Source organism: Heliangelus exortis, chromosome 6 (assembly GCF_036169615.1).
Source record: "Heliangelus exortis chromosome 6, bHelExo1.hap1, whole genome shotgun sequence".
NCBI classification, from domain to species: Eukaryota; Metazoa; Chordata; class Aves; order Apodiformes; family Trochilidae; genus Heliangelus; species Heliangelus exortis.
This window is the reverse complement of record NC_092427.1, coordinates 38,280,158-38,293,704: the sequence shown is the minus strand read 5'-3', so window position 1 is coordinate 38,293,704 and position 13,547 is coordinate 38,280,158. Positions and strand designations below refer to the sequence as shown.

The following is a 13,547-nucleotide window of genomic DNA, read 5'->3' as shown; positions in this document are numbered from 1 at the left end:
GTGAGTTCAAGGGGCTGTTTGTCCATCTCACTGGCTCCTTTCCCCACTACTAAAGGTTTTAAGGGCTTCTGGACGTGCGGGGAGGTGTTTTCCCCAGCTGTCCCCCCCATACACAAAGCAAGCCTTGGCTATTGGGAGCTTCTAATAGGACTGGAATGCTCAGATAGACTCCAGGGAATGTGGATTAGAGGGCAAGATACCCACAGGAGTCAGAGGCCCTGAAAAACACCAACATACATCATCCTGCAATGGATCACCCTGCTATCACCACAGAGATACAGCTCTGGCTGCTGATAAGGAGAATGGCTCTGCAGGAGACTTAAGAACACACCAAGTATTACAAAACACTGCTATCATGCTGGCAGTTGTTCCAGAGATAGGCAGCCTTGGGTTTTAACTCCCATTTTGCAGGACAAACCCTGGCTTGGCTTTCCCCCAGGGCGGCAGATTCAGAGTTTTCAGACCAAACCTGACTCAGTTCCTTTGGAGGGAGGAAGGCAGAGATGCTGCATTTCTGGAGCCCATACAACTTAATTCCAGGCACAGTAACGGGAGGAACTAAATGATTTGTAGTCTTACATGGGGATTATTCCCTCAGACTGATGAATTGTACTTTTTTCACTTGCTGGCAAGTTCTCTAAGCTGTGTTAGCTAAGCCTCTCTCGACACACTGCTGACAGCTTGCAAAGCCTTGTTCCTCCAGAGAAATCTGACCTCGCTGTGGATTACACCAGGGCCTCAGAGATTTGCTCCCAGCTCTTTCTGAACCACTTCAGCCCAGAGTCCCTCTGCAGAATCAGTGTTCTGCCTGGAGAGCTGCAGGATGGCAGCTCCTGCTCTCAGGTCTGGGAAGGGCTTCACCATCAAGTGGGACCAGAGACTCACCTGAGTCAGGGAGAGAAACGAGAAGGGACTTCACCCAAAACAACAATTTTCTCCCCTATAAGAAATCCAGTGATTTTTGGCAAGGATGGTGAGGGAAGAGAGGGAAAGTTGGAGTGGCTCAGTGAAGTAATTCTCAAACAAAAATAAGAGCTGGCTTGCATCTCACCCCCCTGAGAGATGAAACATGCTGGGGACCCAGGGTGGCTGCACTACGTGACACATCTCACTGCTCTTTGGGCATGAAGGTTTTGGTTCCCCTGCCTCCAAGAGGCTGAAGGCTCCCAGGGGTCTCACACTTGCTCTGGGTTGTTATGCTGCACAGGGAAGAGGAAAGGGCTGCTCTTCCCATACTCTGGCACCCTCGCAGCAAACCAGGATTTACACAAACATGCAGAGGGAGAGGAAAGAAATCAGTAGCCTGCTTCCCTCTGCAGCCTTATTCATCTAAGTCTTAAGAGGAAGCTGACTTTAATCCCTGGAAATCACAGAAACAGCAAACTGTCCCACCTCCCTGTCATTCCAGAGGAATTTAAGCTCCTGCTTCCACATACCTCAGGTCACCAGTAGAGAGGATTTTTCCAGCCCCGTGCGTGTTTCCCTGTAGCTGCAGGAATGGGGAATATTTATTTGCCCCCTCCACTCTGGCAAAGCAGCTCTTTAAAATCTTCACACAGATCTGGTCTCTTGGGATGGTGTGACAAGACCTGTTGCTGTGTGTGTTTTCTGCAGAACCAGGCAATCCTTTTCATAGGTGCAGCCTGAGCAACAACCCTGCAGAGGTGACACACATTATCTTTTATTTATGCAGCTTAGTACTCCATTGACTTACAGCTACACCAGTATGCTGAGTACCCTCTGTCATGATTTATTACCAGTCCTGGGTCACTTCCTATTTTCTGTCACGTCTTTCTGCTGGTTTGCTTGATTTACCCCAGTGAATCATCAGACAGTTTCCATTATAAGAAAATCAATTACTGTGATGTACAATGGGCAGCACACACCTAGTGCCACATTCTGCATGATAAGCAGGCACTTTGGGTGCCAGATCTTGGCAATAACAAACGGGTAAGCTGAAAATAGCTTCCCACAGACCTTCCCCTGCAGATGGTTGAGATTCAGCCCCTTTTCCTCCTGCTCAGGGAAGAGAGATCTGTGCCACGGGACCCCTCAGTTCCTGCTTTTCTCTGGGCAAGGCACCCAGTGGCCAGCTCACACACACAAGGGTGCTTTTACATAACCCATTGGTCTGCTTTCCCCTCTCACAGCCCTCACCTCCACCAGGCCTCAGGGCTGTCTGGGCAGCAGAGCAGCACTAATAATTTCCCAGCTGACAGGAGGAGAACCACTGGTGCCAGGTGCCACCCAGCTGAGCTGCTGGGGTAGGAGTAACTTCAGCAGTGTCCCCAGGTCTGATCCTCAAAAGCATGCTGCAGCATTCCCCCAGGGAACAGAGAGAGGCAGAGCAGCTTTGGGCTTGTTCTGACTTTGTAGGTTGGCTTTTTTTTCCCAACCTGAATCTTGCTTTTCTGAAGATAAAAAACATAATTTTCTTGCATCTGTGCTCACAAAGAAAATGTGACCTAAATGTAACCTAGAAATAGCTCAAGGCAGACTGCTGAAGGGATTCCAGCGGGTGCTAATGCCAGCACAGATGGGAGTTGATAGATTCCATGCTCACTGTTCCCTAAGGAGGGCAGGTTTGTTGGGCAGGCCTTCACCCCTCCTCCAAGCCATGGCTTGTCTTTAACATTTAATAACACATGGTGTGCAGAGAGTGCCCTCTGCTTCAATAGTCACAAGAGGGATAGAACTTCCCAAAAATGTGGAATTGCAGCCCTTCCTAATTGAAGCCCTCTGGGGAAGGTGCTGTGAGTGCCAGGAGAGCTCCACATGAGCTTTTCAGGAAGGCCAGGTGGGATCCTGAAACAAAACCCGAGTCAGATGGAGGGGACAGCAGGAGGAGGAACAACCTCTGCTCCCGAGATGCAGGGATGGAAAAGCCCTATGATTTATTCTGAAAACACAAAGGATCAGATTCACTCCTGACATGAGCCTCACGAGGCCAAAGGATCTGCAGCAGCGAGGAACAAACCCTGCCAACCACTGCCTGCAGCTTCTGAGCTGTAAGCTTAACTATATGGATAATTATTTGCAGGGTGCATAATAAATGAAGACTGCCAGGCTTGACAGGAGTTATATTAGTGCTGCCAGCTGTGTTTTGCCTTGTGGGCTGACAGTGGAAAGTAATTCTGTCTCTTTGCTTGGCCTGTCTGCCCCATACCCAAGCCACTGTCTGCTGGTGTTCAAAGGAACTCCACTTCTCAGACAAGTCCTTACGTTTCCTGCAGTGGCTACTTGCAGGCAGATCTGTACCTGGTGTTACTTAGCTCCCTCTCTCTGAAAGCTTAGCACTGGGATTCATGACCACACAGCCCTGAAGCCCCTTGCTTCATGATGCAGAACCAGGCTTCCCTTCATCTGTGGGCAGCAGCAGACATCTGAAACCATAGTTACCAGCTCCTGTCTGAATAATGACTGCTGAAACACTCCAAGGGCAGACACCAAATGCAAAAAGAAGCTGAGTGTCTTCCAGAATGCTTGAAATTAAGTTGGAGGATTACCCCTAAGCCATCCAGCATCACAGTCACCATCAGCCCACAAACTAGTTCAGTCAACAAGCTCCTGGCAAGTGCTTGGTTGTGCTTCACAGGGCCAAGAACCTTAAGTCTTGTAAATTCTGCTGTTATCTTCACCTTGAGTTAGTACTGCACGTGCCTTTCCAAGGCCGTGTGCCTCCTTGCTTGTCTACAGGGTGATAACACAAGCTCTGGGATGTGTTTTGTTCAATTTTTCCCTTCTTAGAAAGTGCCCCAACTGCAGGAGAAGGAGTACTGTCTGATTTTACTCTCAAGCAGTCTATGGATACTTGAAAAAGTGCCAGGACTTTGTCTTTTCCTGAAAATGTAGCTGCAGGAAGAATGAATCACCAGGTTGAACCTGTACAGCCAACTGAAAACAAAAGCTCAGGCTTCTGTGTCTCACTCTTGGAAATAATGAGGGGAAAAATAGGCATCCTGTTTTGAAATCCCCTACCAGCTGACAGGACAAAAATAATGCATGTGTGATTGTCTTCTGAAGATGACAAGTAACATAAGAATATGGCCATTGAAGGGGGGAAAAAAATGCAGGGAAACGGTAGTTCAGGAAATAGAAAATTCCAGTGTTTTGTGGGAAAAAAGCAACCCCTGAGGTTGTCCAAAACACACAAGCAGGATTTTCAGCAGCCCTAAATTTTCTCACTTTTACATCCTCTATACTGCCCTCGGCTAACGGTGAATCCATGCAAACCAGGGCCTGTGTTTCACAGCATAAGGACAGACTGCAGTGCTGGTGTCATTGATTAAATCTGTTCTTTTGCCTCTGCAGCAATCTCAGATGTCATTCCAGGCAATGCAGAGGCTTCTTGGCTGGCATGCAAGCACCTGAATCACTGCAGGCACACCAACAGCACAAACACACAGGAGCTGACAGTTCCTTCACATTAGCCTCTCTTTTCTGATCCTACCTTTGCTCTGTCTGAGGGTGAAATAAAGCTTCAATAAAGCTTCTGCCCACTTATCCAAGGCTAAGGGAGAGTTAATGGAGACTTAGTACCTGAGAGGAGAACCCCAGATGTGCTGAAGCCAAGAGGGAAGGAGCTCCAAAGCTGTCCTTGGTTTGAGCAGAAGGCTGGCAGAGCTGCTGCCCTTAGAAATAGCTCTTACTGCAGCTCAGGGATACCAAGTTCCTATGAGGAAAAGGAAAAGGCTTTCCAGTCTTTTAACACAAACACTTCAGAAAAGACAAATTGCATGCCTAAGCCCTGCAGTGATTTTTGTTCAGGGCAAACTTTTAAAGGTCTAATTCCAACCCTGGGCTACCCTAGCCTGGAGGGAGGCTCTGAGGAGCTTGAAGGTCCCTGAAACTGCTTAGACCTAACTCCTGCTTCTTCTCCACTGTCTTCTAAGAAGTGCAGGAGAGGAACACTGCCAATACCATTACAAATAACAGCAAACCCTCCATATTTTTTGTAAATTTTTGTAAGCCATTGTGCTTGGTTTTAAAAGGCAGATGCTCTTGTATCTGCATGAATGCTATAGCTTTTGTCTGCCTGTCCATGTAATTGTTTTTAAATGCTTTTTTAAATGCTTTTCAATTAATTGTTAACTAGATAGATTAACACAGTGCATTGCCTGCACTGTAATTTCTTCTCCAGTGATTGCATTGCACCTACAGAGCCCATCAGCAATTTGGCCACCACTCAGCCTCCATAAACAGGGTGGGTTTTTTGCTGCATTTCCCCCCACCCCAGACACACACATCACCCTGGCCAAAGACCATCAGCCAGCTGAGGAGTGCAGAAGCTGCTGGTGGAGGAGGGAAATCCCAGCCCCACCCTGTGATTTCCTGACCACAGCCCCCTGCTCACCAGGGATGTGGAGAAGGCTGTAGGGCTGTGAACCTCTGGAAGTGCAGTGAGAAGTGAAGGAGGTTTCCAGCAAATGAAGCACAGCTGGAGCTGCCGTGGTGGCTTGCAAAGAGCTTACTCATTTTTCTTTTTGCTCCTTAATTAGAACTTAGGAATAACCTGAGCTTTCAGACTGGCAAGACCTTGGAGGCATCAGTCACAGGGTTCCACTGCAAGCTGAGGGTTCTTCCTGTAAGGAGGCATTTTAATAGACCTGGTGATTATGTGTGACAGTTTATCAAGATGCGAGGCTGAGCCTGTGAATGTAACATGACTGACAGGAACTATTCCCTCTTCAGAGGCTCCAAAAACTTCCTGCTTTTCAGCTCAAGCACTTATGAACTTACACTTCTTCCTATCTTTGGATTACTTCCGTTGTTTAGCGCAACTCTGTGTGTAAAGAAAACGACGTGCTGGATCAGACCATAAATTCACTTCAATATTTAACATTTTTTGTAAGGATCTTGCTGAAGCAGCAAGTTCCAAGGCCTACTGACACCCTGTCAGTTTCTGCAGAAAGCTGGATTTTTAATTCACCCCGCTGGTGTCAAAGATGATCCCGATCAGTTTGAGCCAAGGCTGTCCTGATGCTGCACCTGCAAGCTGTCATCAGCCAAATTAATCTAAAGTTCATTCCCTTTATATCTAACAGCAAGTGATTCACCACCTCATCTGTCTCACTGGTGTGGAGAATCTGGAAGCTGCTGGTGAAGAGGAAGATGTCAAACTGTTAAATCATTTCACTGGTGGTCATTCCAATGGCCACTTACAGCACTACTTAGGGAGAAAGACCACTTCCTTTTCCAGGTCTTCCTCCAAGCTTTGTGATAGCTCCCCTTGGTTTGGTTGATGAAAGCACTTGGCAGAACAGGTATTTGTCCAAACCTTACTTCAAAGACAGTTTTCCTGCTTCAGTGGAACGACAGCCAGAGGTAGCTGCTATTCATTTGGTGAGGAAAGGATTAAACCAGAAGTTTCTACACACAAATGTGGAACAGAACCATTCGGAATAAGGTGTTGGTGTCAGAGGGTTTATCAACAACACAGGTTTCTAGACAAGAGTTTAAAAAAAAATTAAAAAATGAAAAAAAAATCAGATTGTTTCTATTTATTACCTGCCTTTGCCTTGGTCACCAGAGCCTGTGTGAGGGATGCAGAACTCTCCCCACATCATGGATGGCTCCAAAATCCGTGCGCAGCCATGCGGCACATGCAGTGTCTGCAGAACCACCACAGGAACTGCCAAATTCTAGGAGAGACTTAAGCAGGAAAGAAAAGATTTCAGAAAGGGGGGGAGGGGTGTTAGCAGTGCTTCAAAATAATTCGCTCTCATGTCTGCCTCATCTCCTGGATTCTTTGTTCTTCTGAGCACTCCAAGGAACACGTTGCTCCTAAACACGTTTTCTTACCACAAGCATCTTAGCTGTGTCTGAGGTAGCAGAATTTACCTGCAGATGGAAGCATTATCCCTTTGCTCTAGCAAGTACTTGAATAAGACAATGGACTTGGTGTTCTTTATACTTGAAGGCATTCTTGCTTACCTTCAAGCCAGCTTCTCCCTCCTTCCCAAGTTTATCTGCAGCCCAGGCATCCTCACAGCCTTCTGCAGTGTGAAGAGCTGAGCCAGGCTATGTTCTTGCAACTTTCTTGTTGTGCTAAGCTCCTGCCCTGCTGGGAGAAAAAGCATTTCAGTTCTGCACAACTGTTTTAGCCATAATTCTTTGTCACTGCATCTCCCTGATCCGCTTACTGTCAGGAAGGGTGGAACAACCCAAATCTCTTTTCTCCAGCACTATAAAACTTGGGGTCTGTCCCTTCTTAGAAAGTTGATCTGGAGAGGGGAAAAGCAGGTAAATGTAGGCTGAGAAAGTACTTGGGGAATGGGGACACTTACTAAATTTCTAGTGGACTTGTCTCCCTTTTCATAGCTTCACTGTCCATTTCTGAGCTGGGAAATAATTTCTGATGTCCTGTATAAAGCTCACAGGAGCAACATTTGCCAGAGCAGCACTAGCAGGGAAGAAGGGGAAATAGTTTTGGGATGTGGAGCAGCATTGGTAGACGACCTGCTGGGCTGCAAAGATATTCAGGGATATCTGGCTTACAGAAAGGTGTTCTTGGGATAAAAGCACTTGCTGTATTATTTTTGAGAACAAACGTGTAAATTTTCACACAGAGCCTCCTTTCACTCTGGTTGCTATCTTGGCAGACCCTAGGTCTTAAGAAATACTGCAGGGGAAGAAAACTGCTTTAGGGGGGAATCAGGAGGCAGTTGGGAGGACTGGAGCCTTGCCACACTCCTCCACATCTCCACAGCTGGAGATCCCAGGGCTGGCAGTGTGGTGCTGGAGGTGGAGGTGAAAGTTTTCTGCCTGGGGAGTTTCCCTCCATTTGCCTGATGGTCCTAGTTTAGGCACAGCCTAAGTGATTCAAAACCTCATCCAAATAGAGTTCTCATTTCCAGTGTAATCACTCCCATTGCTTTTCCCACACTGCCAATATAAATAATTAAAAAAATAATCGAGATAATAGCATGAGCAGTTTCAGACTCTCAAAAGCAGGAGTGGTGGCAAGGGACCAGCACTTTTGGATGTAAAACTACAGTAAGCTGAATCATCACACCTGCTCTGGCATGTTTCTGAGAGGAGAAGTCTGAGTTGCCATCAGACAAGTAGGAACTGGTTTGGGGCAAGTGAAATTCTGATTTCCATTCCCCTACAGTAGCAGAACCCTAAAAACAAGCTGCAGTTCCTGCTACCCCTGTGCAGCCTGTAATGCTCCTCCACAAAACCTTTCATCAATCTGGGGCCACTCTGGTGAAATTAACAAGCTTCCAGATAACCACACTGGCTTTCATCTGCCAGCCAGGTTTGCTGCTCCCTGTGGGGCAGTGGGGATGTTTTCCAGAGCCAGTTCTGCCCCCCGCCTTTTGAGGGCCGGCCATGCCAGGATGATGGTGACACTGGGAGCTGCCACAGGGACACTGGAGATGGGTGCAGGGAAGGAGTGCCGCTTCACCTGGTCCTTTGCGAGGGTTGAGGAGCATGGCTGCAGGTCCTGCCTCTTTGGGTGGAGTTCCTGCAGCAGAGAGGCTGCCCCGTACCTCCTCTGGCCTTCAGCACTGCCTGGAGGAAGTTCAAGCAGCTGGAGCTGGAGACACACAAAGCGGAAGAGCATTGTGTTGGGTTTTTTTCCAACCACGAGATGAAGCAGAGCCACGGGCGAGGAGAAGCCCACGCACCAGCAACGCCGGAGGAGCCTTAGGGCTGCCCCAGTGCCCCCGAGCAGCTTCGGCTTTGCTGCCGCGGTCAGTGCTGTGCCCCGGGCAGCGCTGGGTTCGTGGCAGGGCTCCCAGTTACCCAGTGACAGCTTCCAGGCTGCCCCCAGCACTGCCACAGACACAAAGAGGGACAAACACCTTAACCCCAGACACCCCTGAACCAAAACCCAAGCACCGGAACCTCAGCGGGGACAGCAGCCCACGGGCGTTTTGCACCTCCTGCCCTTTTTCCGTGGCAGAGCTGAAAACCCGAGAAGCCGCCGAGCCGCACCTTCCCCCCACACCCCTACACGGTTCTGTTCCCCTCCGGGCCGCCCCCGACACCTCCCCGGGAGGGACGCGGGCCCGGCGGCTCCCCCTGCCCTACCCCAGGCTGCCGAACCTCCTCCCGCCTCGGCTGCGAGGGGCAGGGACGCTCCGGGGACCTCCCCGCCCCGCCGCCGTTCCTCAGCCGGGCGGGGAGGCGCCGGGGGCCGGGCCGGGCGCTCCGACACGCCTGAGGCCTGCGGGGCCTGAGCAGCGGCCCGGCCCAGGCCCCGGGCTCTCCCCCGCGGTGCTCCCCGGGCCTTCCCCCGAGGTCCCCCGGGCTCTCCCCCGCGGTGCTCCCCGGGGCCTTGCTTCCCCCAACCTCGTCCCGGCGGCGGGGCGGAGCGGAGCGGAGGCCGCGGTGAGGCGGGGGGAGCCGGGGCTGCGGGTCCCGGCGGTCGGGAGGCGATCGCGATGTCGCTGGTGCCGTACGAGGAGGGAGGCGGCTGGGCGGCCCGGCAGCTCCACAGCCCCTGGGCCAGCTACAGCTTCGCCAGCAGCAGCATCCGCCTGCGGCAGGACTGGCGGCGGCTCGGCGTGGCGGCCGTGGTCTGGGATGCGGTAAGGTTCCTTCCTCACGGCGCTGCTTAACGGGGCGTTGTGGAGGGAGCACTTGATGCCCATCAGGTTTTACCTTTACAGAAAGAGTTAAACTCTGCTTTGCCTCCCCTCCTCACCCCCCTACCCGGATCTGAGGGAATAAGGGGCAGAGCTCTCACCCGTCTCTGGTGGGAGGCCCACGGTCCCTTCGGAGCTCCGCAGGGATCCTGCTCCCGGCCTCAGGAAGGAGCCCGGGCAGGCTGTGTCCTGGGGAGAGGAATGATCCGAACCCCAGGGGGTTGTGGCAGGCCCAGGGCTTCCCAGCGGCCCAGACACAAGCTGCACTTTTGCCTCTCGTTTTACAGCAATTTCAGCAAATTCCTCGTAGGAATTGGTGCACAGGGCTGCTGCTCTGCCCTGATGTTGGCAGAATGTGCTATGGCAGGGGCTCCCGAGCAAGAGAAGGTGGAACACCTTAGATACCGGTCAGAAGGGATATTACTTTGCTTTCCTGTGTCCTGTGTTTGTGCAGAAACCTTCTGAAATGCCACACAAGATACTAAGAAACCTCACCATGGGCTTTAGCAATACTGTGTTCATTCATCAGTTTTTAACATTTTCCTTTCCAAATGCAGCTCTTCCTGCCTCCTGTTCCGTGTGGGGATTCATGAAGGTGGTGAACACATCTGAGCCTGAGCTTCCATGCTGCTTTTTTTTTTTTTTTCCTTTTGCCTGTATAAGTCTTCCATAAAACTCATAAAAAGACCACCCCTGCACCTTGCTGGCAGAGAAGGGCTGAGCAAACTCTTTCTGCAGACCTGAAGTGCCTGACCCTTCCCATAACTTTCTCTGAGTGCAAATCAGAAATCCTGAGCTCAGTGTGAGCCCTGTGCTTAACTGCCCCTGTCTTTTGGCACAGGCTGTTGTCCTGTGTGCTTATCTGGAGATGGGAGGCATTGATCTCCGGGATCGGTCTGTGATTGAGCTGGGAGCTGGGACTGGATTGCTGGGAATAGTGGCCACCTTGTTAGGTAAGAGCTTTTTTGCTTCCTTGTTTAAAGCACTTGACAACTGTAGTAAAGCAGCACTTTTCCCATCTGCTACAGAAGTTAGCACCAAAGCTACGTTTGTGAACCATGCTGTTTCCTGTTGGAGTCACCTCCCTTTCTTGTTAGACTTCAGAGCCTGCTGCATTATTTATTGAAGGGATGGTGCCACTGGGTTTACTTCATGGTGGGACCTTGTGAAAGCTGATGCCATGGTATTCAGCTCAGCAGCACTCACTTCTGCAGCTCTTCTCCCCCAGTGCTGTGCTTGCCTTATCCTCAGCTGCAGCACAGATAAAGCCACAGACAGAAACCACTCTCTTGCCTGGCATCACTTTGGTCTGACCTCTGAAAGAGGCTCTCTAGCTGCCTCTCTCAGAACTGGAGCAGGTTGATCATAAAAATCCCCATAACTTACTCTGTCATCAGCTGTGGAAAGGCAGAAGGTTAATCCTCCACTTTCACACACTAAGGAAAAGCTCCAGCAAACACTTTTTAATCTTCACGTGAAGTACACTTTATATTTCCAAGTGACTGGTGAAGGGTGGATATATATATGTAGATAGAGGGCTTTCTGCTTGTTTTGTTCTTTTGTTTGTTTGTTTTTAATCAGGCAGCTCAGGGGAGCTGTTAATGTTTAACAGGAACTGAGGAGCCTGCTTGACTCGGAGTTCCAGGCACTGTTTTTATTGCATGCTGTATTTGTATGTATTTATTTATGCTGTTCCAAGTGCTGATCCTCAAGGTCCCTTCCAGCCTAACATTCTGTGCTGCTGAGGCCTGTGGACACTGACTGTCTGTGTACCCCTGTCCTGCTCAGGTGCTCGTGTCACCATCACAGACAGGGCAGTGGCCCTGGAGCTCCTGGAGTCCAACGTCCAGGCAAACCTTCCTCCTGAACTGCGTCCCAGGGCTGTGGTGAAGGAACTGACGTGGGGCAGAGACCTGGGAAACTTCCCTCCAGGAACATTTGACTTCATCCTGGGTGCTGACATCGTTTACCTGGAGGAAACGTTTGAGGAGCTGCTGCAGACTCTGGAGCACCTGTGCTCAGAGCAAGCTGTCATTCTGCTCTCCTGCCGCATCCGCTACGAGCGGGACCACAAGTTCCTGAGGATGCTGAGAGGCTCTTTCTCTGTGCACGAGGTCCACTATGATTCCAGCAAGGATGTTCATATCTATAAAGCACAGAGGGGGAGTCCCAAGGACGACTTCTGACTCTTACACTTTGCTGATAAACCACTGATGCTGTTCAGTCCTCCCTTGTTTATACTCAATACACTTGTTCCTAAGCATATAACTGCAGCTGTGTTATTTCACTGCCTTCTTGTTCTGATGGTCTTGTCTGCTCACTTGGTCTGATACAGACTTCTTCTCTGCCTATTGAACCTCTGCTTCATTTCTTAGTAGAGCTGCACAGGCTTTTCCACAGATTTTTTAATCGAATGTAATTTTTGAAACTGATTTAAGTTGCAGAAATCTCCAGGCACCAAACATGTCATCGGAAGATCTGTTGTTTAAAATCAAACCACACTTAATTTCTGTGGGAAACTTAGATGCTAGTGCTTTGTTGTTTGGTTTGGTTTTTCCCTTTATCATTTCCTTAACTCTAGAAAAGCAAAACTGGGTCAAATACAAGCTCAGACTCCAGCTCTGAATGCTTTAACTCTTCATGCCTTCTGCATCTTAAAAGCTGTGGTAAAAGAAGCCACTAAGAAGGCAAACCCAACAAAGGGAGCTGCCATAAAGGTGTTCTAGTGCTGTCCTGGGTGAACTGGACAGGGATAGGGAAATAAAGAACAATATGTGGGGGGAGGAATTGGGGATCAATATTGCAGGGTAACCCAGTTTAGAATCAGTGGAGTTCTTACCTGGACTGCAAACGTGGAGGTTTCTCCTGCAGCAGTGAAGCAGTCGTGGCTCTCAGGCTGTCCCTCCAAGGTAACTTCCCCTCAGCCAGAGCAGGGCTCCTTGGGACAGACACTCCTGCACGTGTCCCAGCAGGCAAACTGAAACCAGGAGGCTACAACTGCTCTTTAAATATCAAATCAGTCCTTGACCTTCAAAGTATGCTCTACAAAAACAATGTTCCACTTTCCACCTTTGTTTGTGGCTCAGTGTCTCAGAGCTGTTATTTAGGAGAGGATGCTGCTGCTGTAAAGGCTCTGCAGTGAGGGGAGCACGTTTATTACTTGGGTCCTTGGGGCAGTGTGTAGGTTTTGGCACGCTTTCCATGCACAGATTCCATCACCTGAGCCTGTAAGAACACCTCTTGGTGTCTGTCCCACAAGATCCCATGAGAAAACTGCTGCAGCCTGGAATCCAGCTCACACCAGCAGCAGATTTCGTCCTTCTAGTGCTGGAAGAGTGAAACAGGTGAAAACAACAGGCTAACAAGAGACACCTACACCTCCAAATGCAGGAATTGCTACAGAACTTTTTTTTTTCTTCTTTAAACTTAACTTATAGAGCCCCAGGTCAGGTTCAGGGTTTGAGCACGGGCATGTATGTCTCTGACACTGGCAACAAAAACACCAGCAGCTGCTTCAGGGGATGGACATCAGCTGCCTTTTATCTCTTCTGCTTCCATCAAACTTCCTAGCTGGGAGAGATGCAGAGAGCCTGTGGTCCAGAGGTGATGTGCAGGCTTTAATCTGGAAATGACACCTTTACCATTCCAGCTCCCAGGGACGAGGCCTGAAGGGCTTTTTGCTTCATCTCTGACACCTCCCTCTTTTTTTCAGCCAAATTCCTTGCTTGGCTCTGGGCTGGAGCTGCTGCTCCAAAACGCTTGTGACTGTATCTCCAGGAGCCACACGGTGTCACTAAAACAGCACTGAGGCAGCTGGCTGGGAATCTGGTCTGAAACCAGAGTCGAGGTCCCTTGGAGGGAAGGAAGAGACGATAGAAGGATGGAAGGAAGAGAGCACCTCTCATGAAAACCATAACATGAGCTTCCATGTGTCAGATGTGGCTGCTTCTG

At 49.7% G+C, this 13,547-nt stretch overlaps 1 protein-coding gene and 1 long non-coding RNA gene across 2 annotated transcripts; one reads left to right on the top strand and one right to left on the bottom strand.

The window, feature by feature from the left end:
- Positions 1 to 2,427: 2,427 nt before the first annotated feature.
- LOC139797935 (uncharacterized) lies at positions 2,428 to 9,168 on the bottom strand. The gene is made up of 6 exons (XR_011726625.1): positions 9,040 to 9,168; positions 8,411 to 8,542; positions 6,934 to 7,060; positions 6,508 to 6,641; positions 4,540 to 4,672; positions 2,428 to 2,805 (listed from the first exon to the last, which is right to left on the bottom strand). It is a non-coding gene; the product is annotated as an uncharacterized lncRNA (long non-coding RNA).
- Positions 9,127 to 11,864, top strand: METTL21A (methyltransferase 21A, HSPA lysine). Its single transcript, XM_071747977.1, has 3 exons — positions 9,127 to 9,539; positions 10,438 to 10,549; positions 11,385 to 11,864. The coding sequence occupies exons 1-3, from the start codon at positions 9,393 to 9,395 to the stop codon at positions 11,780 to 11,782; spliced, it is 657 nt and encodes a 218-aa protein (XP_071604078.1). The 5' UTR covers positions 9,127 to 9,392; the 3' UTR covers positions 11,783 to 11,864.
- The last annotated feature ends 1,683 nt before the right edge of the window (positions 11,865 to 13,547 follow it).

Bases quoted from the DNA above. Each gene is read 5' to 3' on its own strand.
- METTL21A (XM_071747977.1), top strand. From the start codon at position 9,393: ATGTCGCTGGTGCCGTACGAGGAGGGAGGCGGCTGGGCGGCCCGGCAG. The intron at 9,540-10,437 runs GTAAGGTTCCTT...CTTTTGGCACAG, and splicing joins CGGCCGTGGTCTGGGATGCG to GCTGTTGTCCTGTGTGCTTA. The intron at 10,550-11,384 runs GTAAGAGCTTTT...TGTCCTGCTCAG, and splicing joins AATAGTGGCCACCTTGTTAG to GTGCTCGTGTCACCATCACA.